Source organism: Tenrec ecaudatus, chromosome 18 (genome assembly GCF_050624435.1).
Source record: "Tenrec ecaudatus isolate mTenEca1 chromosome 18, mTenEca1.hap1, whole genome shotgun sequence".
NCBI lineage: Eukaryota > Metazoa > Chordata > Mammalia > Afrosoricida > Tenrecidae > Tenrec > Tenrec ecaudatus.
In genome coordinates, this window is record NC_134547.1 from 13,232,182 (window position 1) to 13,259,150 (window position 26,969).

Consider the following 26,969-nt stretch of genomic DNA (forward strand, 5'->3'; position numbering starts at 1 on the left):
GGGCCTTCCTTCCGCTGCTGTGGAGAAGGGGGCAGTCAGCTTCTTGAGTTCACTGGGGTAGGGGGTGGGGGGGGTGGACTGCAAGCTCAGGGCACTTTCCATTGGCTTGGCCATGCGCTCCCCAGCCCCGCCCTGCTCCGTCAAGAGTGCAAACGTGGGAGCCAGTGAACGGGTGACCCATCTTGCCCTCTCAGCGCCCACTTCCCCTCTGTCTTCTGGAAGCAGCACTAGGATTTTCCACTCCTGGGACTGCCATTTTCCCTCTCTCAATCCAGCAGGTTTCCAAGGAGTTCTTCCCAGGAGCAAAGGGTGGGCATGGGCCTGAGTCTGACCAATCAGAAACGTGACTCATCAGACACGTGATAGAGTGGAGTCATGAGAACCTACTCTGAGATGACCGCTGGAAAGGCTGTCCATGTGGATTGGGGCATCCCGCAGACACCGCATTGCGATCTGGCCCTTGCTTTTTCCCTAAACGTCTTGTGCGAGCTTCGTGCCTTAGCGGCGACTGTCGAAGTGTGCTCACAGGGATGCACATTTGTGTCTGGTCCTTGTGATACTTTAGTTTCGCATCAACTTGGCTAAGCCTGGATCCTCCGTTGTTTGGCCCTAAGGCCTCCCCCAGAAGGTGCAGCGCATAGCCTAATAACTCTTGAGGGTTGTGGCCTGGTTCATCCTTACAGAGAGACACTGGAAGACTTGCTCTGGTTCTGGGCTTCCTGCTGGCCTGGATCGTGCATCTGCCTTCTTGGGACTTGAATTAGCAGCTTAGCGTGTGGCCCGCCCACGCCTGGAATTGTCAGCAGCCAGCAATGTTGCCTGCTGATAGGGGATCCATTCAACTGGACTTCTACCAGCCTGCCTCTTGATTCATCCTCCTGCTTCCTGGTTAGCCTCTGACCCATGGACTGAAGTCAGACTGGCCTTGCCTGCTCTGCGGCTGGGTGGACTTGATGTAAATGCCTTTCTTAGACATCTATGAGTGTCACTGGTTTTGTCGCTCTGGGAAACCCAGCCTCACACAGTCCTCAGAGCTCCTCCTTAGGGATGACAAACCCCCTCTGGCACTTTCCTTAGCCTCAAGACTTTCCACAGAGCTGACCTTGTAACATCTTGGAGATTTTTTTTAGTTTTTGAGGATCATCATACCTTTCAAATGCAAGGCGCTTAAATCCCAATTTTCCACCTTCCCAAAGGTTACCTCACCTTGGTTCCTTACCGCCACCGCGGTTCTTAGCCCTGGGTTTGCTGTATTTGGGAGCCATCGTGCCCTTCAAAAAAGACAAACCAATCTGTCTTAGACGAAGCATGGTCAGAGTGCTCCTTAGCGATAAGGATGGCGAGACTTCTTATATACCTTGGACATATTGTCAGGAGAGACCAGTCCCTGGAGAAGGACATCAGGCTTGCTAAACTGGAGGGGCCGAAAGGAGAGGAAGGCCCTCGAGGAGGTGGAGCTACACGTTGGCTACAATGATAGGCTCTGATGGACATGTGTCCACGTGGGTTCGAACCCCACTCCCGGTACCATAATGAGTTAGTCTGGACAGACTAAAGAAACAAATCCGCAGACACTCATATGTATGTAAGAAAAAGTTTTATATAAAAGGTAAGTGTACATTAAGAAAGCATCCCAACCCAGTCCAGTCCAAGCCCATAAATCCAACATTAGCCCATATGTCCGACACTGATCTACAAAGTCCTCCTCAAACTCACAAAACACAATGACGCCGACTGCAGGAGGAAAGTCGAATCAGTGAGCATGTAAGCATCTCAGCACTGGCAGGGGTCTCCACACGGCTGCTCCAGCACCCAGGGCTGCATCGGGGTGGGTCCATGCGGCTTCTCCTCAGGGATGTCTTGCAGGAAGTGAGCCTCGCCAGCTGAAGCAGGGAACTGGACCGTGCAGTGTTTCATTCTTTCGTGCACACAATCCTGAGAGATCTGAACCAACTTGAGAGCACCTAACAGTAGCAGTGCCCTTCCTGGTCATCTTTTCTGAAGGAAATGAAACAGCACAAGAATTCTGCAATGCTGGAGGCGTGCGAGACACAAGATGCATGCTGATACCTGCAGCATATGAGTACCATGACCATCGGAAACTTTAGATAGAAAATACAGGGTGTGCGAAAATACAGTGCCAGGAGCACCACGTGTCTTACAGCTTATTGACAAGCCCCAACCCCAAACGAAACCCACGGCCATCAAGTCGATTCTGACTCACCGTGACCCTACCTAGGCTTTCCTAGACTAAAAACTCAATGTCGTGGAGTTGATTCTGACTCATAGCAACCCTCTAGGACAGGGTAGAACCTCCCTTACAGGTTTCTGACATTTTAAATCTCGACAGGCGATGACAGCCTCATATTTGCTCCTAGGGTTTCTCAGGCTTAAGAAATCTTGATGATGGGACAGAGGGGCTCCATCTTTCCCTCGAGAGACGTCCGGTGGGTTTGAACTGCTGGCCTCCAGCGCTTACTCAACAGCGCCACCTAGGCTCCTTACAGGTTATACACAAAAAGGATTTAAAAAAGAAAAGATGTGGCAGGGCAATCACTTTGCAGAGAGGAGATTAGGGCTACACACAGGATGCCCCCCAGAGACATGGTTGCTAGCTACCTCCTGGTCCATGATGCCTTGGGCTGTGAACTAACTGCAAGGTTGGCAGTTCAAACCCACCAACTGCCCCCTGGGAGAAAGATGGGACAGTCTACACCCACAAAGATTTACAGCCTTGAAAACCTTAGGGAATGGCTCTACCCTGTCCTGTAGAATAGCTAGGCGTTGGAATCCACTGGGTAGCAGTGGGCATTAAACCCTTAAGAGACCACAAATATATGTGCAGTCAGATGCTGGTGGGCATATGTTGTAGGGCATGACTTAGTGGGAAACTGTTACCCTCTCCCTTCTGGGGACAGCAAGCTGGTGGGTTGTGAACCTGAAGCTGCAACTCTGCTACCTCATGAGGAGACCTGGCCTGGGGTAAAGCCAACTCTGAGAAAATAAAGGTAAGAGACAGGATTTGGAAGCTGGGATAGTTAGGTTTTGTGTCAACTTGGCTGGGCCAGGCTTCTCGGTGATTTGGCAGTGAAAACCTTGTCATTCCCCCAGGATGTGACCTAACACAATGCAATCAATTCCATAATGGGATCAGCTATGAGCAGCTAATCAAATGTAAGCTTAGGGTGGGCTGCAATCCCCTTACTCAGGTTACGGCTCTGATGCAACAGAGAGTTTCCGCTGGGATATGGCCTACTTCCTATACCAGGCTGTGGTGGAAAAGCTTGCTTGCTTTTTGCTGGATCCTCCATCTGGTTCATCGATCCTCTGGTTCTTTGGGCTTAAGCCAATGGCCTGCCATTTTGCCTACCAACCCTGGGAACCAGCAGAAGCCTGCAGGCTAACCAGCCAACTTTCGATTCATTGGCTTCTCCAGCGAAAAGTCTAACCTGCTGACCATGGATTTATTTGCCTCTGCAACCACCAGCCGGTGGCATTCCTGCTCCTCTTGGGTTCATCAGTCCCCCAAACCACACAGGTCAGAAGAGGCCTCCAGCTAAATATCTGCCCCACGGACCTGGATGCTGCCTTGACAGACTGGACTTGTTTGCTTCTGCAACTGTGTGAACCATTTTCTTCACACACACACACACACACACACACACACACACACACACACACTGGTTTTGCTACGTCAAAGAACCCAACATAACACAGATGACAACATCGGTGTGTTAGGCCAGGTTGACTAGAGAAACCAATCCAGTGACACTCATCTATGTGCAAGGAGGGGCTTTATATCAAGAAACAATCTTACTGCAAGAGAGCCGCCCAGCCCAGCCCAACTCAAGTCCATAAGTCCCATACTAGCCCATAAGTCCCTCTTCAGACTCACACAGCCACAAGCAACGATGCCAAATGCAGGAAGATCATAGCCTGGTGGGTGCAAAGTTGTGTGGATCCAACGGCAGTGGAAGCACCAGGTCTCAGAATGGCCCGCCAGCAGGGGGATGAAGGCAGAGAGAGAGAAGGTTCTCAGGGCCCTCCTTAGGAGAAGGTCACGCCCACTAGGAGCTACCATCAGGTGGTGACTTGATTGACAGGTTGAATACCACCACTACACGTTTATAGATCTTCAAGTGGACATGAAATGTTGGAACTGCCACAATCTGAGAACTGGACCCAGCTATTGCCTTATCCCTGAATGCTTCAATTACATGATCCCGTAGGCTCCATCCAGATGTGGCTTGAGGAGTCCTGGTGGTTGTAGTGGTTACATCTTGGGCTGCTCACCACAAGGACAGCAGTTCAAAACCCCCAGCCACTCTGTAGGAGAAAGATGAGGCTTTCTACTTCACGCAAACAGTTCCAGTCTTGGAAGTCCACAGGGGCAGTTTTCCCGGGTCTTACAAGGTTGCTATGAGTTGGAATTGACTGGCCACCAGCGAGTTTGGCTTTGCAGGCCCTGGGTGGAATCGGGTTTTTGTCACTTACAACCTAAAGGATCCTGGCCAAGGCCAAGACCTCCTTCCACTGCTGAGAAACAATCGCTGGCTCCGCCGCATGCAAAAGAGAATCGCCACCACCCCTCCCCGCCACGCAGACACCCTGGACCTCTGAGGCTCAGCTCAAAACCTCTCCCTTACCGCTGGCCCCAAGCCTCCATGCCTCATCAGCTACCACCTCCTCTGCACCCCTCCAGGGCCGCCAGTTCTAAGTCCAACCCACACCTTCTGCCCAAGACCTGGAACGTTCTCAAGGACATGTATTGTCCTGCATGGGGAGGGTCTCTGCCTGTCACTCAGGCCTAGGGAATAACGGCTACCCTTCCGTGCATTGACTTGGGTGAAGAGGAGCGTAGTACCCTGTTTCCCCGAAAATAAGACAGTGTCTTATATTAAATTTTGCTCCCAAAGATGCTCGAGGTCTTATTTTCAGGAGATGTCTTATTTTTTCATGAAGAAGAATACGGTACACATTTATTGCTTTATTAAAAGAGACCTCGCACTTCCTGTCTGCTCTGGCTGTACGGCGGCGCCCGCCACTACGGTTCAGAGTCCAGAGTTATGGTAGCTTGGGGGGGCTTATTTTTGGGGAGGTCTTATTTTCAGGGGATGCCTGATATTTCAGCAAGAGGCAAAACTGTAAGTAGGTCTTATTTTCGGGGATGTCTTACTTTTGGTGAAACAGGGTATCTTAGAAGAGGGGGAGAAACATGGGGGAGGGGACAGAGCAAACTATTGGGTGATTTGATAAACTGTTGAAGTTATTGAATATAAAAAGATGATGACCTGGAGGGGCACCCTGAATTGGTCTATTGTCTTCCTGGATGGAGGCACGGTGCTTGGGATCATGGACTTCATGCAAAACCAAAGCCCCTGCTATCAAGTCCACTCTGGTCCTCCGTGCCCCCCGCAGGCCAGAGCATGTGGTTTCCATGGTCATCATCGTGCCAAAGCCAACTGCCACATCCTGCTCCCCATGGAGAGGCTCGTTGGTTTGAACAGTGGACCTCTGCACTTCATCCCTGCAGCTCCGGGGCCTCTTTGGCACACAGCACTGAAGAAAACAAAACAACAACCCACTGCCATGGTGTCAAGACCCACTTACAGCCACCCTATAGGACACAGAACTGTCCCGTGGGTTTCCGAGGCTATACATCTCGACGGAGCAGACAGTCTCATATCTCTCCTATGGAGTGGCTGGGGGTTCGAACTGCTGACCTTGTGGCTTGCGGCCCAGCACAGAGCCCATTATGCCACAAAGCTGGTACTCAAACAGCTTTGAAATTAGGAGAGATGATGTCCTTGGGTGGAGCGCTGGTGGCATGGTGGTTACACATCGACAGTCAGTTCACCACAAGGTCAGGAGTTTGAAACTACCAGCCGCTCTCAGGAGAAAGCTGAGGCTCTCAACTCCCGTACAGAGTTACCGTCATGAAACCCAGCGGGGCAGCTCTACCCTGTTCTGTAGGGTCCCTCAGAGTCGGCATCGACTTGATGGCAGCGAGTTGAGTTGGGTGTCATTGTGCATCGTGTCGGCTCTGACTCACTGGACAGAGTAGGACTTGGTAGGTTTTCCCTTGCTTTTATCTTTAGGTAAGCTACAGGTGTTGCCTGCACAACAGGTGAGTCTAGCCACTGACCTGTGGTTAGCTGCTATGTCAAGACATTTGGAAGGCGGTGTGGTAGTTACATAATCGAGTGTCCACTTGCAACGGGGTGGAGTTGAACTGCCCCTGGGTAGGGTAGGGTAGAACTGGCCCTGTGATTTTCCCAGACTGACTACAGCAGTCGATATCTATCTTTCTCCCAAGGAGCGACTGGTGGTTTTGAACTGCCGACCTTTAGGCTCACAACCACTACGCCACCAGGGCTCTATATCATCTGAGCAGCACCCAGCAAGTGGGGCCTTCTAGGTTGGCTTCCTCATCAAAGTCCTCCTCCCTGGATCCCACGCTCTCCCCTATCACTGTACCAAGCTCCACCCCCTCACATCCCACTCCCCCAGGACCAGGCACTGAATAGCATCCAACAGTTCTGCTGCTGCTGCGGGTGCTGGATCTGTCAATCAGGTCGCAGCTTGATGACATCATTTGGAAGCATCACTGAGGTCAATAGCTCACTGGAGGCCCGAGACCCACAGACTCTCTGCTTCATCTTACTGCTGACAAGCCAGATGGTTCTACGCTAATGGCATGAGAGCCCTGAAACTGGAGATCCACGCCAGCGCTGAGATGCTTCCACCACTGGATCCACAACACTTTCCACCCACTGGCCTGTGACCTTTCTTTCTGCATTCAGCATCATTGCAAGTGCTGTGTGAGTCTGAAGAAGAACGTGTGGACTGATAAGGACATATGGGCGAATATTGGATTTATGAACTTAACCTGGGCTGGGCTGGTATGTTTTCTTAAAGTACAATTGCTCTTCGATATACAGTTCTCTCTGACACACATATGAGTGTCTATGAATTTGTTTCTCTAGTCAACCCAGACCGACACAGAAGGCTACCTAGGAGAGATCCATATTCGTGTCCATTCCCAAGAAAGGTGACCCAACAGAATGCAGACGTTCTAAACACCACCTACAAGTAAAACTTTGATCGTGTTTCAATGGATGCAGCAGAACATGCACAGGGAGTGGCCAGAAATTCAAGCCAGGTTTTAGGAAAGGTCACGGGACGAGGGACGTCACCGCTGACATCAGGGTGAAAGCAGAGAATAACAGAAAGATGTTTACCTGTGTCTGGGTGGCTCCACAAAGGCACTGGACTGAAGAAAGCGAAAAACTATTAAGAATGGGAATTCCAGAACGCGGCATTGTGTTCATGTGGAACCGGTACGTCGAACAAAAGGCAGGCGAGAACAGAACGAGGGGGTAGGTCATGGTTTCAAATCAGGAAAGGTGTGTGTCAGGGTGGTACCCTTTCATGATCTATGTGCTGAGCAAATAATCTGCCCAACTGGGTATATGAAGCAGAACAGGGACTGGGGAAAGACGCCTTAGCATGATATGCAGATGGTACAATTTACAGGATGTAAACACTGACTGATGAAGATCAAAGACACCCGCCCTTGGCCCGACCTGAATGTGTTCCGGGTACAAGAACCTTTCACTTGACAGATTTCTTCCCTGGTTGTTTGTTTTTTAATGTTGTTGGAGGTGTTTTCCTTCTTTTGCATTGTTTGTATCTTTATCTGTATACTGTTATGTTTTTATCCTGACCACCTTAGTGCAATTTTGTTATTGTTTTCTGTTGGGTCTCCCCGTTGTGAAGCACAGGGGGAGTTGGATGCATAATGAGAAGAACTGATAGGAGGGGCTACAGGGAATGCAGGGGTGGAGGGTGGATGATGGGGAGGGAAAGGGGACTTGGGGAGTAAGTAATGAAGATGGGAGGGGGGAGGGAGCACTACAACGGATGGTGATCATGTAAATCATTTTAATATAACTTAACCATGGGGGGCGGTGCTCTAAAATGATGTGGGGCGGTTGTACAATTCTCCTTGATATGATTGGATGATTGAACTAATATGATGTCTGAATCACTTGTCAATAAAACTGTTGGGAGAGAGAGAGAAAAAAAAAAGCCCTCCTACCGAAAACCTAAATCAGTGGTTCTCAACCTTCCTCATGCCACAACCCTTTAACACAGTTCATGTGGTGGTGAAACCCCCCACCCCCCGCCAACCATAAAATTATGTTCACTACTTCCTAACTGTAATTTTGCTACTGTTATAAATTGGGTGACCCCTGTGATAGGGTGGTTCGACCCCCAGAGGGGTCGCGACCCACAGGTTGAGAACCGCTGACCTCACTCCTCCCCAAGTGGGCCGATAAATCATGAGTCACTGATAAGCAGGGACACACAGCAAAAGGATTTCATGCTACTGGGACTTACAATCCACCGCCATGGCACGGGGCAAATGCGCTCTAAGAAAGTCTCTTTCAAAGTGCCACGGAGTGAAGATGGCTCTTTGAAGACTAAGGTGCACCTGACCCAGGCCTGGTAGCTGCAGGCACTTCATATGCACGAGAGATGCATAAGGAAGCCAAGCCGGGAAGACCAAAGAACAACAGACGCCTTTCATTACGGTGCTGACAAAGAATACTGACTTTGTCCCGGTCTTCCAGGAGAGCGGTAGGTCCTTATTGGGAGGATGCTCCTTCGACGTGAGGATGGTAAGACGTCCTCTCACCTACTGTGGCTATGTTATCAGAAGAGCATCATGCTTGGTGGAGGGTCAGTGAAAGGAGAAAGATACTGGACCAGGTGGACAGCCACAGTGGCTGCAGCAATGGGCTCGAGCGTAGGAACCCTTGTGAGGATGTCGCAGGACCCAACCATTTGTCCTTCTGTCGTCCGTTGTCACCACGAGTCTGGAACAGACTCTATGGCACCTGAGGACACAGCAGCCTACCGCGAACGTCTCAATCTTCAGGTTCCTCTCTTCCTAAGATGGCCCGCCCACCCGCAAGGTCAGCACTTCAAAATCACCAGCTGCTGAGAGAGAGAGAGAGAGAGAGAGAGAGAGAGAGAGAGAGAGAGAGAGAGAGAGAGAGAGAGAGAGAGAGAAGGCTTTTGAGCTAGCCTCCATTTGATGCCAGGAAATTATTATTTTTTTATTCCAGTAGGCCAGAAGCCCTTGGTAGGGTAGTGAGTTACTTGTAGTGGCTTACTAATGTATTGGGCTGCTAACTGCCAGGTCAGCAGTTCAAACCCACCGGTTGCTCTGTGAGGGAAAAGGTGAGGCTTTCCGTCCCTGCTAAAGATTGACAGCCTCTGAAGTCCCCAGGGACAGTCCTACCCTGCCCTACAGGGTGACCATGAGTCAGAATTGACTCAATGACAGAGAGTTTGGTTTGGTTTCATTCTGGAAGGTCACCTGTGTTAGGGGAGTTCCAGCCACCCCTCCCCCTTCCCTTTATCTGTACTCCTATCCGAGGGGGCATAGTGGTTAAACTTGGCTGCCAACCAAATGGTTGGTGAATTCGAACCCAACTAAGCAGCTCCGACTAGTTCTACTATGTCACATATCATAGTCAACTGCCCCAGTGATTTTCCCAGACGGACTCCCAAGGAGCGACTGCTGGTTTCGAACTGCTGATCTTTAGGCTCATATCATCTGAGCAGCACCCAGCAGGCCTTTGAGATCTGCTTCCTCATCAAAGTCCTCCTCCCTGAATCCCACCCTCCCCCCATCACTGTACCAAGCTCCACCCCCTCAAGTCCTACTCCCCCAGGACCAGGCACTGAATAGTGTCCAACAGCGATGCACAGACAAGTTCTGCCTCCAGGCGGCGGGTGCTGGACACTGCATTCCACACACTGTGGGAGACCTGAGCCTTGAACTGCCAGGGCAGCCACCTCTAGGCTCTGGGCACAAGGCCAGGGAGCCCTGGATGTGCTGGTGGCGGTCTTGGATTTGTTCGCCCTCCCAGGGCCACAAGGGCTGACTAGCGCGGCTGTTGGGCTGTCAGTAGGACAGGAGCACGAAGGCACACGTTGGCACTCCGGGGGCACGACACTCCGGGGGCACGACCTGGAGAAGCGTCCAGCTCAAGCCTGGGACGCAGGGCCCAGGGCCTAGAACACGTGGCCAGCAGAAGACAGGCGCTCCGCCTTGGGGTTTAGCCCAGCAAAGAAGGCCCAGCTCTGAGGCACCTGAGGCACGCCAGAGCTCCGCGCCATGTGCAGGGCCCGCATGCGCATGCTAGTCTGCGTGCGCTGTGCTCGCCTCAAAGTGCACGTTCTAGGGCGCTGTGCGGCGGGCGCAGCCAGTAACGACTGAGGCCTGCCTATAGTTGGGGGGGGGGGCTTTTCAGCTTATCTCTGGCTGTGGTGGGCGAGGGCCACCATCTTTATAACCCCTAAGATCAGAAGGTCCCACCCTTTGCACTAGACCTGCTCCCACCCAATAATCAGCTCTGCACTGAGATTTTAAATCACCTGTAGGTCAAGGCGAGTTCAAAGAAGAGATTGGAGGCTAGAGTTTCTCGCTCCTTCAAAGTGGGACCCGGCGATGATTAAAAACAAAAACAACATTCATAGCATTTACCTGTGTGGCTCACAGAAGGTTACCCCGTGATCTCCAATCGACAGAAAAGGAAACCGAGTCACGACCTACCCATAGGAGCAGCTAGTCATTGCTGCTCCTAAGACTCAGTCTTTAGAATCCGTGTTCTTTATTAACTGAACAAGTCGGTTGGCAGCTGCTCCCCAGCAACCACACCCCCTAAACCCAAACCCCTCCCACCTCCACGCCCCCAACTTAATAATCTTTATCTCTTTATTCATTTTCTTGTTATTCAATCCTTGCGGCCCAAACCCCTATTGTTTCCCTACCGGTCATCAACTCAAACCCATAGGCTCCCATGTTCTAATGTGTGAAATCCTAGCTTTACCTGCAGCCCATGCTGAATCTTTCTCCGGCTTCTCTGAGCCGGCCTCTGCGGCTCTTACACCACCCTCAAGGACACGCTCCCCCTTTGCCTCTAATGGGACTCCTGAGGGGCTCACCCCCCCCCCCAGTTATCTGAATATCCTAGGCTGGCTTCCAAATTCTGCATTGGACAAATCCGCTGCACAATACCTCTTTAAGGTGTTGAGGGCGCAAGGGCGTCAACTTGAGGACTAAAGTTCACCTGACCCAAAGCCATGGTATTTCCAATGGCTTTACCTGTGACAGCCAGGCATTGAGTATGGAAGACTGAAGAAGAATCTATGCGTTCGAATTATGGTACTGCCATAATTATGGACTGCCGGTGGAACAAACAGCTACCTTGGAAGAAGTGCATCCAGGAGTGCTCCTTAGAGGCGACAATAGCAAGACTTCATCAGACTTAGTTTGGACACGTCACCAGAGACCAGTTCCTGGAGAAGGACGTCATGCTTGGGAAAGTGGAGGGGCAGCGAAGAAGAGAAAGGCCCTCGACCGGATGGACTGGGCGACCCCGTGGCTGCAACATAAGCATCGTGAGGGTGGTTCCGGACCAGGCGATGTTTTGTTCTGTTGTGCATGGGCACAGCCATGGCCACACCCATATCTAAGCTCCTCCCCTTACATCAAACTTTCTTCCCACCCATTTCCACTGGCCCTACGCCTTCCAGGAATCTTCGTTACTTACCAAGAACCTATTTCTTTCTTCTCAGTCGGAGCCTAGTTCCGTCCCAACCTCTTTTCGAAGACTCGACCTACCTTCCAGTTATTCTCCAAAGCCCTACAGCCTATCTCCAAGCCCCACCCCTGAACCGCTAACGGCCACGCCCTCATCTGGACGCCACGCCCCTCCCATGTTTTCCACGCCCCTCGTTACCATCCTAGCTCGGCCTCCGGCCCAAAGCCACGCCCCCACAACGGAGACGCCTGCGTATTGCACCGCCCATTGCCCGCCTTCAGGCCCCGCCCCCATCTGGCCCCGCCTCCAGACCCGCGCTGCAGTGCCTTCCCCTGCGCGGCCCCGCCCGCCCCGGCCGCTAGGAGCTGAGGGCGGCGGCAGCGGCGGCGTCTGGAGCGGCCCGGGAGGCAGAGAAGAAGGCGAGGATGGCGGCAGCGGCTTGGGCGCGGTGGAGATGATCTTTCGCGGCCCCGAGCCCAGGGCGGCGCGGCCGGAGTGGGCTGGGGTCCCGATGCAGGCCCGAGGGGGGCCATGGGGCAGGTCCTGCCGGTCTTCGCCCACTGCAGTGAGTATGGGGAAGCTCGGGCCTGGTGTGGGGCCCAGAGGCCCGGGTGGGTCCTCCCCGGTGTCCCCTCCGCGCCAGTCCTGGGGAGAGCCAGGCTGGGGGAATCAGACAAAGGAAGAGCTCCCCTCCCCCCCCTCGTGCACCTCCCGTTCTGGTAGCGACCCAGCGCCCTGACCCGGAGGACCCGGTGAGATGGGGCCAAGGTGGGTGGGGGGCGCTGACATAGCTGGAGGGGGGGATCGCGTTGGGTGCTCTGATACGCTGAGGGCTCACCCCCCCGCCCGCCCGGAGATGGCCTAGTGCATGGGGAGCTGTCCTCCCGCCCTGGTGCTGGCCGCTGCCGGAGGAAATGGGGGCGCCTGAATCGAGAGGCAGAGGCAGCATGCAGGAGCGGAACCTAATCTCCTCTCCCATTCCGCTCACCCCCTCTTCTACCTAGATTCCGAAGCGACCTGGACCTTCCCCAAACCGTCCAACCCCCTGTCCTGGGCAGCAAGCATCCCTGGGTTGGGCTCTGCACGCGTTAGTGGTAACCCTGAGATAAACCCGTGCTGGCCCCGGTCTCCGATTCCCCAGCTGAGTAAACAAGGTGGGGCGAGGGCGTCCCGTGTCCATTTCTAAACATTATCGACCATATCCTACAGGCCAAGCCCAGAGCTAGCTCCGAGGGCTGGGTTCCCAAACTGCTGCTGTGCCGAATCCAAAGGATCCCAACGCCTCGAACAGTCTGGTGTTTAGCGTCTGACAGCTGGGGATCCCAACACCCCCAGATCCAGCCACTCATATATACTGAGAATCCAGATGCCAAAATTCTAAGAATTTGCTATTTCAATATTCTAGAGCATCATCCAACGGTCTTAAGAGCTTGTCCTCACATGACCTGCCTCTCCGCCACCCCATCTACTTACCTTCACCTCCCATCTCCCCCTTAGTCAGTCGCTGTGCCCTACCTGCCAAGCTTAGCACCTGCCTGAGGGCCTTTCCACCGGCTGTTCCCTGTGTCTGAAATGCTCTTCCCGAGGTACACGGCTTCCTCGCTTCACTCAGACCTTCTGCTGAGATGCCAGAGAAGGCTTCCCAGCTACCTGATCTGAAAGAGCACACCCACTTTCTTACACCTTAATCTACTTTTTAAGTGTACTTTATGTATTGAAGCAGGCTAAAGAGGAGGCTTTCTAGTCTCATAAAGAGTTGCAGGCTAAGAAACTCACAGAGGCAGTTCCACCCTGTCCGGTTGGTTTGCCATGAATCAGAACTGATCCAAAGGCAGTGAGTTTGGTTTGCCTTTATGTTTTCATAAAGTGGAAGTGGGCTGGTGGGTTTTTTCTTTGTATGTTTAAAAAAATTTTTTTTTGGCACGGTGGACTTTGCGTTGGGCTGCTAACTACAAGCTCAGCTGTTTGACCCTGAAAAGTGAGGCATTCTACTCCGGTAAAGATTCCCTATGTCAAAACCCCACACGGGCCACTGGGATTCTGTCCTATGGGGTCACTGTGAACCAGAATGGACTTGATTGCATTGAGGTGGATTTCTCAAATTTTACTCAACATCGTGTGTTTCGGTGTTCTCTGACTCCCACCCTCCATACACACAGAGCGTGTAGGTTCCAAGAGGTCAGAGATTGCATCTGTTTCGTTTACAGCTGTAGCCCACAGTAGTACGTGGCATGTAATAGGTGCTCAATGAGAATGTGATTGTAAGGATGTGTGAATTGCAACCTCCTAAGGTTCCTAATTGGGTAAAGCACGTTTGTACAGTTGTTACCCTCATCATTCTCCAAACATTTGATAAGGGTTGTATGAGCCCCCAATAAAATGATTTTTTTAAAAATGAGGAGCTGATTCCGGGAACCCCAGCGGAAAGCGAGTTTTGAGAATGATGAGGGCAACAAATATATGTGTGCTTTACACAATTGATGTATGCGTGGATTGTGATAAGAGCTGTATGAGCCCAATAAAATGATTTATTTAAAAAATAATAAAATAAAATGATTAAAAAAAAGAAACGGGTGGGGGGAAAGTCAAGGGAATTGGCAGTAAATAATGAATGCAGGAGGGGACAGGGAACATTGGAACTGATTGTGATGATGTATATCCAACTCTTTCAAAAAGTATTTAACTATGGGAGTATATACTAGGTGAATATTATATCCAGCAAACTACTAAGAAAAAACAGACTTTTTTCCCAAACCATTTTATTGAGAGTTAAGTCAGATATCATATCATTCCTTATTTCAATCACATCAAGCAGTAGTGTGCAAATGCTACTAAGAAACCCAAGTTGCAACAAAGTTACCATGAATGGAGGAGGAAGAGTTTTTGCTTAGCGTGAAGGAACACTTTAGAAAACTGTCCCAATAATGATTGCACAACACAGAGAACATAACCAATGGCACTGAATTTACATGCAGAAGTTGTTGAATTGCAGAACGTTTTGTTGTGTATATCTTTGCCACAATTTTTTAAAATTTACGTGAATAACAATGAGTTATAAAGAAGAATCAAATGTTCTCAAATGGGGGGGGATGGTTTGGGAGGAGATTTCTAATTGGAAGACAGTAAGACTGCATCCTCTGGATTTCAACTACAGGTGGCAATGAGATTCTAAAGGTCCTGTCACTCAAGCATTGAAAAACCCCTAATATGGAGCATCCCGGCTTCCAGGACTGTGTGTCTAAGGGTTTTGCTTTCTTTCCCTCTCGCAGAAGAAGCACCCTCCACAGCCTCCTCTACCCCTGACTCCACAGAAGGCAAGTGAGGCAGGGGAGTGGGGTGCAGGTGGGTGGGAGCGGAGGAGCCTGAAGGATGTTCACAGTTGAGTACAGAGACTGGTGTGTGTGTGTGTGTGTGTTTACGGGGTGTGTGGGGGGCGGTTGGTCTTCCAGGGTCCTGCTTCCTGGAGCTCATAGCTCTCTTTTATGGTTCAGTGCAGGAGGGAACGACGACTCTGATTTTCGAGAGCTGCACACGGCCCGGGAGTTCTCGGAGGACGACGAGGAGGAGACCACGTCGCAGGGCTGGGGCACCCCTCGGGAGCTGACCTTCTCCTACATCGCCTTCGACGGCGGCGTGGTGAGCGCGGGGGGCCGCCGGGACTCGGCCGCCCGCCGCCCCAGGCCCCAGGGCCGCTCGGTCTCGGAATCACGAGAGCCGCCCCTCCAGCCTGGATTGGGGGACAGCTTGGAGAGCATTCCGAGCCTGAGCCAGTCCCCGGAGCCCGGACGCCGCGGGGCTGGCGACGCCGCCTCTCCGGCCGCTGAGCGCCCGCTGGAGGACCTGCGGCTTGGTCTGGACCAGCTGGGCTGGGCCGCCCGGGGCGCGGGCTCTGGTTCAGACTCCTCCACCAGTAGCTCCACCCCGCTGGAAGACGAGGAGCCCGACCGATCGGAAGCCAGAGAGGCTGAGGATGGTGAGCAGTCCGAGGGGCTGAGCCGTCGGCCGTCGGGGTAGGGGTCTCTCCTCACATTCTCCTATTGGAAAGCTCACAACTGTATTTTTCTGCTCCGCTCCTCCCCCAGAACTGGACCTCCAACTCCGGCTGGCCCAGCCCTCGCCGCCCGAAGGCTGGGCACCCGAGCCCAGCCCCAACTCTGGGACTTCCAGGGTGCACACCCCATCCCCATCCCCATCCCGGGATTCGAACTCTTGGCGAGAGGAGCACTCGCTGAACCCGAAGGAAGAAGAGCCCTGGAGACCGCTGGAACGGGAGCCAATCATGGGGCAGTGCCTCGATAGCACTGACCAATCCGAGTTTGCGTTCATGCCACACCTTCTAGGTAAGCCGGATACTGCGCTCATGATTCACCAAGGCAGGAGGTGGGATATTAAAACCCCAAGACTAAAAACAAACAAACAAACAAACAAAAACCACTGCCAGCATATGGATTCTCACTCCTTACATTAAGAGAAAACAAACTCAAATTCATTGCCAGTGGGTTGATTTTGCCTCGTAGAGACCTATAGGACAGGGTAGTACGGGCCCTATAGGTTTCCAAGACTGCACCTCTTTCTAAGAGTAGAAAGCCAGATCGTTCTCCCACAGAGTGGCTGGTGGCATTGAACTGCTGACCTTGTGGTTAGTAAGCGCAGTGCATAACCGCTCATCCTAAACTCTCTGATGGAGGAGAGGGGATGCTGAAGAGAGGAGGTGGTGTTATTGGCTAGACGTTATATATAGCCCGTCTTGTAAGGTCCCTGTGAGTTGAGACCCACATATTGAGAGTAAGTTTGAGTTTCCTTGAATATTTATAAGTCAAATCTTACCCCTTTTAAGAACTCGCCCTTTCCCTGACGTGGCCTAATAGGCCCCGCCTCCAGTGGGAAAATGCTGTCTCCAAGAAAGGCCTGGAGCGCCAGTGTACAAAGAGAGCCCGCCCCATTTGGGCGCGGCCTATTCCCTCTGGACTGCCATAGGCTGGGTGCGCACTGGCCCCGCCCCTAACCCCGCCCTCTGGGTGCCAGCGAAGTGAAGGGAAAAAAAAAAATCCCCGAGAAACAGCGGCGGTCCGCAGCCTCTAGCTCTCCGCGAAGATGGGGACTACAGGTGGGCTTTCGGGGCAGCCTGGGAAGGGGGTCTGAAGGACCGAGGATAGAAGCCTGGATTTGCCCTCATCTCGCCCCCAAATCCGGAGCATGTTTCCTATAGGTCCCCCGCTTCCCCAGAGCAGCAGGCTGGGGCTGGGAGGGGTGGGGAGGGGGGCGCTAAAGGGGTGTCTAGGGAGGGTGCCAGGGGAGCTTAGGGTCCTCGCTTCCTCTGAGCTGGGACTTTGGGGCGCAGAAGCCGGAGACCCCTTCCCCCAGCCTCCAGCCCAGGCGGCGCTGTCACTCAGGGGCTCGACAGGCCAGCACAGCTGCGAGCGAGGCCCCCTCCCCCCAACGTGCCTAAACTTAGTCCCCGCCTCAGGCGACCTGGCCCTTCCCCCCACCCGCTGGCCCTGGCCTAGGGGAGCCTGGCAGAGAGCGCCCTGTGTGTGCGTGTTGGGAGACCCTACTTAGAGGGAGCTAGTCTGTCAGCCGAGAGGGGTGGAGACCAGGAGGGGAATCAGTCGGGATGGGGGGTGGTGGTGTGGGTGGCTGGGTTTGGGCTGGAGCTGGGAGGATGGTGGACTGGGAAGGGCCTGAGTGAGCCAACGGGCCTCGTTTTTCATCTCACTGCCATCGAGTCGATTCCGCTCATAGCGACCCTCTAGGGCCGGGTAGAATTGTGCCTGTGGGTTTCTGAGAATGTAACTCTTTACAGGAGGAGACAGCCTCATTTTTGCCACCCCACCCCCCCAGCAGCTAGTGGCTTTGAACTGCTGACCTGTGGTTCGCAGCAGAACCAGTAATTATTACACCACCAGGGTTCCTCTTGAGTCTCAGAGTTTAGGGGACACAAAAAGGCAGGCAGCGAGGGTGATGTTGCTGTTAGTATTGACCCTCCCTGCCATCGAGTCGATGCTGGCTCATAGCAGCCCCATAAGACAGGGTAGAACTGCCCTTGTGGGTTTCTGAGACTGTGATTCTTTGTCTTTTTTTTTTTTAATGATAAATCATGTTGTTGGGGGCTCTCACAGCTCTTATAACAATCCATACATCAGTTGTGTCAAGCATAAATATTGCCACCATCACTTTCAAAACGTTTTCTTTTTATTTGGGACCTCTATCAGCTCTTGTTTTCCCTCCCACCCTCCGTGAACCTTTGATAGATTATAAATGATCATTATTTTCATATCTTACACCGTCACCCTTGGTCCCATTCGTCCCCTTGGGATGGGGGACTGTAATTCTCTTACAGGAGTGGACAGCCTCATTTTTCTTCTGCAGAGCTGCTGGAGATTTCAAACTGCTGACCTTGTGGCTAGCAGCCCGATGCATCACCACTACCCCACTAGGGCTCTTAGTACCTTTACATCTCCCAAAAAAGGGCATTGGGGTTGGGGAGGGGATCCTGGAGAAATCGTCTTACATGTAGCCCTCTGGTAAAAATTCTCAAAAGCACTCACACATCCGTTGCTGAGCAGGCTCTTGGGCAAAGAACATGTGGATGTGTTGCTTGTGGAAAAGGGAGTCCCTGGAGTCTAGCTACTGAGCAATCCGGCAGCATTTCTTTCTGACTTTCAAAAATCCATGCAACCTGTTGGCACAGTGGGGCCTCCTCCTTCCCGGGGGAGACTAGTTCAAAAATAGAACGTCTGGCAGGTGAGGCTCCCTCGCAGGGACAGATGTTGCTTACAGACAAAAAGGAGGCAGAGAGAATGGCCTAGCGAGTGGGGGGTGGGGCTGAACAAGGGAATGGTCCCTTGCCTTAAGGATGGGGAAGAGCAAGCTGGTTCTGACCATAAGCTGAATAAACCCCAAACCAACTCGCTGCCATTGAGTCAATGTCAACTCACAGCGACCGTATAGGACAGGGTAGAACTGCCCCCTGTGGGTTTCCAAGCCGATTCTTTCCTGGGGTGGAGAGCCTCATCTTTCTCCCCCTGGAGCAGGTGGTGATTTCTAACTGACCTTTGGGGTTAGCAGCCCAAATATAATGACTGCGGTGCCACTCCAGCTCCCAGGAGTTGAGTACCCCCACCCATTGCCTTTTATTCTCAGTGGATTAGCTGGGACCTGGTGGCCCTTTGGATTAAGCCCCAGACTGCAACTCAAAGGTCAGCGCTTTGACCCCATCAGCTTCTCTGGCTGCTCTGTAGGAGAAAGACCACACAACTTGTTTCCCGAAAGGTTTGCAGCCTCAGAAACCCATGGGGGCAGTTCTACTCTGTCCTCTAGGGTCACTGTTAATCAGTGGTGATGGGGAGGATGTTTTTTTTGTTTTGTTTTTTAAATAAATTTGATTTGGCTTTGACTTTGGGTGTTGGAAACATTACATAGCATCTTGGGAAAAATCACGGCCATTGATTCCATTCCGACTCACAGCGACCCTAGAGGACAGAGCAGGACATCCCCTGTGGGTTTGCAAGGCTGTCAGTCTTCAAGAGGAGCAGACAACCTCGTTTTTTCTCCCTGGGAGCGGCTCATGGGTTCGAACTGCTGACCTTGCAGCTATCAGGCCAACACGAACCTGCTGAACCCTCAGTTCCTTCAGACACTTAGAGAGATGTTTCCATCGGCAACTACAGGCTGAAACATAACCGCAGCCGTAAGGCTGGTGCAGCCCTAGGAGGGGCGGCATTCTGTGGGACACTGGGTCGCCATGAGTCGGAACCGATTCCCCAGAACCCCACCACCACCACAGCATAAAATATCAGCAATAAAAATGGATAATCCTAAGTGCAGTTTGTTGTAATGTGACTTCATCATAAGTCGGGACTCCTGGGCAAAGTGGAGAGAGATTAGCATGATGTCCAAGAGGGTGTGTGTGTAAAAAATATTTCCATTTTCACAATTAGTTATCAAAAGGCGTAGCTGTGTATATGTATGTCTATACAAGAGGACAAGAAACAAGTTTAAGGAAAGGATCCCCCATGACACAGAGGTTAAGCACCTCAGCTGCTAACAGGAAGGTCAGCAATTCAAACCTCTCCAGGGCTCTGCAGTACCCAGACCTGGCTGGCTCGCTGGCTCTGAGAGAGGAAACCCTATGGGGGAAGTTCTGTTCTGTTATGTGGAGCTGCTTGAAGTTGAAATCCACACAACAGCATCTAACAACAATAAAAACGTTTAAAGAGCCTGGCTGGCTGGGGAGTGGGCTTGAGGGGGGAAGGAAAAAGGGGCCTCTCATTCCCTGCCATCAAGCACATTCTGATGCATAGCGACCCTACAGGACAGGGTAGAACTGCCTGGGCGGGTTTCTGAGACTGTGACTCTGGGAGCAGAAAGGCTGGCCCTTTCTCCCACAGAGCTGCTGGTGGCTTCGAACTGCTGACCTTGGGGTTGGTTAGCAGGCCAACACCACCAGGGAGAAGAGGACTGGGAATGTGGGGAAGAAGAAAACGGGAGTCACTGAAAAGTGAATCATTGGTTTAAGGCTCCGGTGGGCGGGCCTGGGGATGGGGGTTCGGTTCAGCACTGGGATAGGAAGCGCGGCCCCGCCCCCGCTGAAGCCCCGCCCCATCGATGCCCCGCCCCCTCTGCAGTGGCGGACCTGCTTTACTGGAAGGACACGAGGTCGTCGGGAGCTGTCTTCACGGGCCTCATGGTCTCCCTGCTCAGCCTTCTGCACTTCAGCATCGTGTCGGTGGCCGCCCACGTGGCCCTGCTGCTGCTCTGTGGCACCATCTCTCTCAGGGTTTACCGCAAAGTGCTGCAGGCCGTCAGCCGCGGGGACGGCGCCAACCCTTTCCAGTGAGCACGGACCCCCAACAACATAGCCACCCCTGACCTCTCACCCTGGCCCTTCCCCTTCTGGATCTATTTCTCAGGCCCCAAGCGGACTTTGAACCGGAAGTTAAACCAGGCTCTGTCCTGACCCCCAGCCCTAACCTTTTATCCCTGGTCTCCTCCAAACCTGACATGGACCCCCAACCCGTTCCTTTGACGTCCCCCCCCCCTGCACCCCAATCCTGGCTCTGTTCGTGCACTCCCTGGCCCTCCTCATTTCTTACCCTTGCCCCAGCCCGGGTTCAATGCACAGACTGCATATGTCACTCTGTGTCCCCAACCCCCCCACCCCCCTTTTGTCTCCTCAGGGTCTACCTGGACGCGGACCTGACCCTGACCCGGGAGCAGACAGAGTGTCTGTCCCAGCAGATTGCCTCCCGCGTGGTCTCTGGGGCCAGGCACCTGCGGCATTTCTTCTTGGTTGAAGACCTCGTGGACTCTCTCAAGGTGCTACCCTCTGTAACTTCCTGAGTTCCCCACATTCACCCCCATGCCCTGGAGGGTGGAGGGCCTGTTCCCCGCTTGCAGCCTGCCCTGTGGTCAGCGCTGATCCTGACCTTCACCCCCAGCTGGCCCTCCTGTTCTACATCCTGACCTATGTGGGCGCTGTCTTCAACGGTTTGACGCTTCTCATTCTGGGTAAGCTGGGAAAGCAGTGGGGGCCGTGGGGGCGGGGAGTGCGGAGGAGAGAGGCAGGTCGTTGGGGTTTGGTGGGGGACAGGCCTAAGGACAGAGCTGTTTCATCTCCTGGCCTGACTCTTTGCACCTGACCTCCTCCATCTCTCTGTCTGACCCCCATCTCTGCACTTGACCATCTTTCTGCTTGACTCTCACCTCTGCACTTGGCCCCCCATCTCTCTGCCTGACCCCCATCTCTGCACTTGACCCTCCATCTCTCTGCCTGACCCCCATCTCTGCACTTGACCCTCCATCTCTCTGCCTGACCCCCATCTCTGCACTTGACCATCTTTCTGCTTGACTCTCACCTCTGCACTTGGCCCCCCATCTCTCTGCCTGACCCCCATCTCTACACTTGACCCTCCATCTCTCTGCCTGATCCCCATCTCTGCACTTGGCCCTTCATCTCTCTGCCTGACCCTCATCTCTGCACTTGACCACCACCCCTCATCTCTCTCCCTGACACCCTGCCCCATCTCTTTCCGCAGGAGTGATTGCTTTATTCACTTTGCCCCTGCTGTACCGGCAGCACCAGGTGAGTGCCCTCCAAACTCCAACCTCAACTGTCAGAACCTCAGGCAAACGGGCCTGAGTCACTGAGCCAGACACTAGGACACTGCATCCTTCCCAGCCCCAGACAGAGCCAGGTCTGACCACACATGTCCCAGCCAGTCCCGAGTTGGCTGGCCCCTGCCCCTCCTTGCTAGAGCTCGATTGTGACTCCCAGGGACCCTGGAGGGTACAGAGGAGACCCACTCCCTAGGGTTTCCTGGGCTGTGACTTTTATGGAAGGCCAGCCAAATAGAAGACCCTTCACGAGATGGACTGACCCCGGGGCTACAAGACAGAGCGGGCGGGCACAGGACCAGGCGGTGTTTCGATCCGTGGTCACACGGGGTCTCTATGAGTCAGAGCTGACTGGACCACACTAATAACAACAGCAACAATCACAGTGGAAATAGGTCACTGGATCTTTTCTTCCAATATCCTGTGTGGGTGGAGTGAAACCCCCGACCTTGAGGTGAATGGCTGAGCACAAGAGAACGCGAAACCCACTGCTGGCCAGTTGATTCCGACTCATAGGATCTCCCTCAGACAGCCCAGAACAACCCTGTGTGTCTGTGAGGCTGTCAGTCTTTATGGGAGCAGCCTCATCTTTCTCCAACAGAGCAGTTCTGGTGGGTTTGTGGTTGGCTATCCCATGCTTAACCCACTGCACCACAAGGCAGTCTTGTAACAGGGCTAGTGTCTAGCTAGCAAATACAAAAACCTCAAAACCCAAACTCATCGCCACCGAGTCAATGCCGACTCATAATGGCCCTACAGGGCGGGGTAGAACTGCCTCTCTGAGTTTCCAAGACTCTTAACTGTTTATAGGCATAGAAAGCCCCATCTTTCTTTCTCTGGTGGATTTGAACTGCTGACCTTGGGATTGCAACTCAATGTGTAACCACTATGCCAGCAGGGCTCCTTGCTGCAGATACAAGGGAGATTCAAAAAGAGGGTGGAAAACTGGGATTGAGAGATAATGGAATCTTTCCGTGAACTCTCGGAAGCCCCACTGTATATTTTGGGTGTCAGAGGAGGACATTCAGATTGGTGTTCCTGGACAGAACCAGGGTCAGCTGACATGCCCCAGCCCCTGGCAGTTGGGCAGATTGACCCTCCAACATGATGACAGGTCCAGGGTCTGGCTGTCACCTGATCCTGGTGCTGGGCCACATTTTTCCTAGCTGAAAGCAGGCAGTCAGATCAATGGCCTGCCCACCCAACACCACCAGGGACTGGCAGACACAGATCCAGGTGCAGACAGACCAACAGACTCAGGCCATTTCTCCCTAAGCATAGCTTGGGCCTGACTGACACCTGTCCCAGCCAAAGACCAAGATCAGCATGCTGACTCCTATCCCCAACTTCCTGAAACAGCCCCTTGGGGCAGGGTCGCCTCTCAGCTGCGTGGTGCTCATCCCTCCCTGGACATACCTGCTGACATGCCCCTGCTCTGAGAACAAGCTCTACAGACTCCACCCAGCGACACAACAGATCCCAAACCACACCCACTGCCATCAATTCCAACCCATAGCCACCCTAGGGAGGCTTTCTGAGACTGCAAATCTCTCCAGAGGCAGACAGCCTCATCTTTCTCCCACGGAGCGGCTGGTGGGTTTGAACCACCAACCTTGTAGTTAGCTGCCCCATGCCTAACCCATACCACCACTAGGGCTCCTTATACCCTAGCAATAAAACTCAACAACAACAAAACAAGCTCACTGCCAGTAAGTCGAGGCGGACTCCTAGCGACCCTGTAGGACAGGGTAGAACTGTCCCTGTGGGTTTCCAGGACTGTCACTCTTGGAAAGCTTCGTCTTTCTCCCATGGGATGGCTGGTGGGCTCAAACCACTGATCTTGCAAGTTAGCATCCCAACATGGAACCACTCCGCCAGCTGCCTAACTCCTCTCGCCTGCCCGATCGAAACTCACAATGTGAATTAACATCGGGAAGCCCAGCCAATAAAGGGTTGTCCGTTGAGTTGATTTTAGTTCATGCCCCTCCCCTTTATGTGTCTGAGTGGAAGTACTCTCCTTAGGGGTGTCAAGGGCTTCTTTGGGGGATGGTAGATTGCCAGCCCTTTCTAAGGAAGCACTGCTGGGTGGCCTCCAACCTCCCATCTTTCGGTTCGCAGCTGGGCGTGTTAATCATTTGCACTCAAAAGAAATCATTAAGCAAATAGAGCGTTACTATTAGAGGGATAAACAAGTATTAATATCAGAAAGGACCAGTTCTTGGAGAAGGGCAGCCTGAGAGTAGAGAGGCAGTGACAGGAAGAGGAAGAGCCTCACGGAGATGGGTTGACACAGTGGCTGCAACAAGAGGCTCAAACAGAGCCACCATTGTGAGGCTGCTCCAGGAGCAGACTGTAGTTCATTCCCTTGCTCGTGCATAAAGTCGCTATGAGCTAGGGTTGACTTGATGGCACCCAGGACCAGCAGGAAACCAGTCACAGACTCACCTGACCAACACCTGTGTCCTCTACACCCGCAAACACAAACTCGCTCAAAGATGAATATTTCCATCCAGCCCTGCTCTGTAGAAATCTATTTGTCTCACTGCATACGTGTCTGTGGACTTGAAGCCTCATAAAGCCTGTTTATTATCTTACAAATTCAAGGTCCATGCAGTGTTTCCTAACAACAAAGGGGCATTGCTTTGCGACCTGCATCAAAACAGGATTGTTACTGTATTATCATGGTGAAGATGTTTTAGGGTATCCAAAAGCATATCTTAAAATTTTTATCCATAGAAAATGATTATGGCTATTTGGCTAATGGACAGCGACTATACCTGACTTACATACACATTCGATTTAAAGACTGATTTAGTAACGGAACTTGCTCATAATCCGCTGCCTAGACTAGGCCCAGAGGTTCTCAACCTTCCTAATGCCCTGACCCTTTAATACAGTTCCTCATGTTGTGGTGACCCCCCCCCAACCATAAACATTATTTTCGTTGCTCCTTCATAACTGTAATTTTGCTACTGCTATGAATTGGGCAACCCCTGTGAAAAGGTTGCGACCCACAGGTTGAGAACTGATGGACTAGGGTGTTGATACAACGTCCAAATCACAAAGCGTCCTATCCGTAGAGTATATTTGAACATTGAGCATGCATTAAGTTGGAGGTCACTCTTCACTCCAACTCCGTGTGACCCAACCAGCTGACTCCATAACCTGCCCTTCTGATTCCCCTTTTTAATGTTTAGGGTTGAAAGTGAGCAGTAGTTTACTTCCCTAATTCCCGGTTCAGCGATGGGCGGTGGGGAGGAAGCAGCCTTCCTAGAGGAATTAAAAAGAACTCCTTCCAATGCCTCCCTTCACCACTTTCTGGTCTTCCCAGGTCCAGATCGACCAGTATGTAGGCTTGGTGACAAATCAGTTGAGCCACATCAAAGCTAAGTAAGTGCAAGGGCTGGCGATGGAGGGAAGGGAAAGCTGGGGGACTTTTACTTATTACATTTCCTGGGCAACTTCGGAGACCAGCATTCAAGGACTAGGGAACCTCACCTAACCTTGGCAGCTGCTTTCCTTGGCAGCTGCTTTCCTTGGCAGCTGCTTTCCTTGGCAGATACTTTCCTTGGCAGATATTTTTCCTGCCTGTGCTCAAGGCAGACATCACTAATCTATCCCCACACTCTTCCTGCTCCTTGAATAGCTCCCTCTCTGAGACTGGTTAGAGCCAAGCCGGTGGCGGGGAGGGGACACTGAGCTGGCCTTAGGGTCCTCGGCTAGTTTCTCTTACCCACCTTTCCCTTCACTCTCAGATACCATCCCCTTTTATTTCTCCCTCAGGATCCGAGCTAAGATCCCTGGGACCGGAGCCCTTGCTTCGGCAGCAGCTGCAGTCTCCGGATCCAAAGCCAAAGCTGAATGAGAGGGGTGTCTCTGCCCGTGGGACACCTGCCCCTATTCCCCGCATCCGTTTCCCCCTTCCACCTCCCTTCCATGCCCACCCACACCCCCCTGGCTCCTTTCCCTGTGGATGTCAGGATCGCCCTACCAGGGAGTTTGGGCAATTGACCTGAGCAACCGGGACTACATTTCCCAAGAGGCTCTGCTCTAAGAGTCTAGGAAAGCGGAGACACCGTGACCGTGTGGCCTGCTGGGACTTGTAGTTGTCTAGACAGGGTACCTACCCACCCTGCACTAACGCAAAACGGAGAGTGGAGGCGCCCTGCGTGGTTGGTGTCTCTTGGATGCCACTGGTCCCTGTGCCCGGGCATTGCATGGGGCCCAGAGGAGGCCTGAGCTTGGATTTACACCGTAATAAAGACTTATGTGGAAAACCCAAAGCTGTCTGTGCTACCAGTGTTCGCCAGCTTCTACTTTTCCTGTACTGAAAAGCGTTTCAGTGCCACCCAAAGGAGAAGCCCGCGCCTCCATCTGGAATGACTGCTGGGAGTATGCTGACCACCCACTTGGGGCTAGTCACAAATCCCTGCCTGTGCACAAAGCAGACGTCACTAATCGATCCTTGCACTCGGCCCTTTGCACAGGTCTCACGAGCCCCAGACCCTCGTGCCCAAGGGCCTTATGGACAAATGAATTCCTTGCCATCTCCCAAACGCCTCAACCTTCATGACCCCTAACTCCGGGATGCCCCCACTTTGTCACAGGGTCAGAGAACTGTGTGTGGGCTTGGACTGTTTCCACTTCTTCACGCCTCACATCTAATCAGCCACGGAACTCCTGTTTATTCTTCCCAAATGGGTCTCACCTAAATTTTGCCATCCCGATTGCATCACGACCTTCTGGGCCTCAGTTTACAAAGCTGTAAAGTGCGAGAGAGGAAGGCAGCAGGAAACACAACTAAAATCCCACAGGTCCGATTTAAGTCCTAGCTCCACTGCCTCGTGGCTCTGTGACCTTGACCAAGTGACTTCACCTTTCAAAACCTGTTTCCTGAACGGCAAAGCTGTCACGTAAACATACAATCGTGCCAGCCCAAGGCTTAGGGCCTGGCACACAGAGATGCCCAGGAAACAAAAGTTGCTATTATTAGCTAAAGGAACCCTGGTGGTGTAGAGGTCTCATGTTGGACTGCTAACTGCAAAGTCAGCGGTTCAAAACCACCAGCTGTCCCTTGGGAAACAGGAGAGGCTTCTTACTCCCATCAAGTTACAGTGCCAGATACCCACAGGGGCTGTTCTGATCTGTCCTATAGGGTAGAACAGAATTGATTCGATGGTCATTAGCTAAAATATAATATCCCAAACTTCCGTCATCGCTTACCTTCTTCAA

At 52.6% G+C, this 26,969-nt stretch overlaps 1 protein-coding gene across 2 annotated transcripts; it reads left to right on the forward strand.

Annotated features, from left to right (window-relative positions):
• The first annotated feature begins 11,987 nt into the window (after positions 1-11,987).
• On the forward strand, positions 11,988-26,012 carry RTN2 (reticulon 2). 2 transcript variants are annotated; one of them, XM_075536244.1, is made up of 10 exons: positions 11,988-12,186; positions 14,891-14,935; positions 15,118-15,594; positions 15,704-15,961; positions 20,249-20,456; positions 20,801-20,939; positions 21,062-21,131; positions 21,659-21,705; positions 25,069-25,127; positions 25,521-26,012. In XM_075536244.1, the coding sequence occupies exons 1-10, from the start codon at positions 12,153-12,155 to the stop codon at positions 25,600-25,602; spliced, it is 1,419 nt and encodes a 472-aa protein (XP_075392359.1). In that variant the 5' UTR covers positions 11,988-12,152; the 3' UTR covers positions 25,603-26,012. The 2 variants fall into 2 exon arrangements, with proteins under 2 accessions (XP_075392359.1, XP_075392360.1); XM_075536245.1 differs by lacking the exons at positions 11,988-12,186; positions 14,891-14,935; positions 15,118-15,594; positions 15,704-15,961 and adding an exon at positions 16,636-16,728.
• The last annotated feature ends 957 nt before the right edge of the window (positions 26,013-26,969 follow it).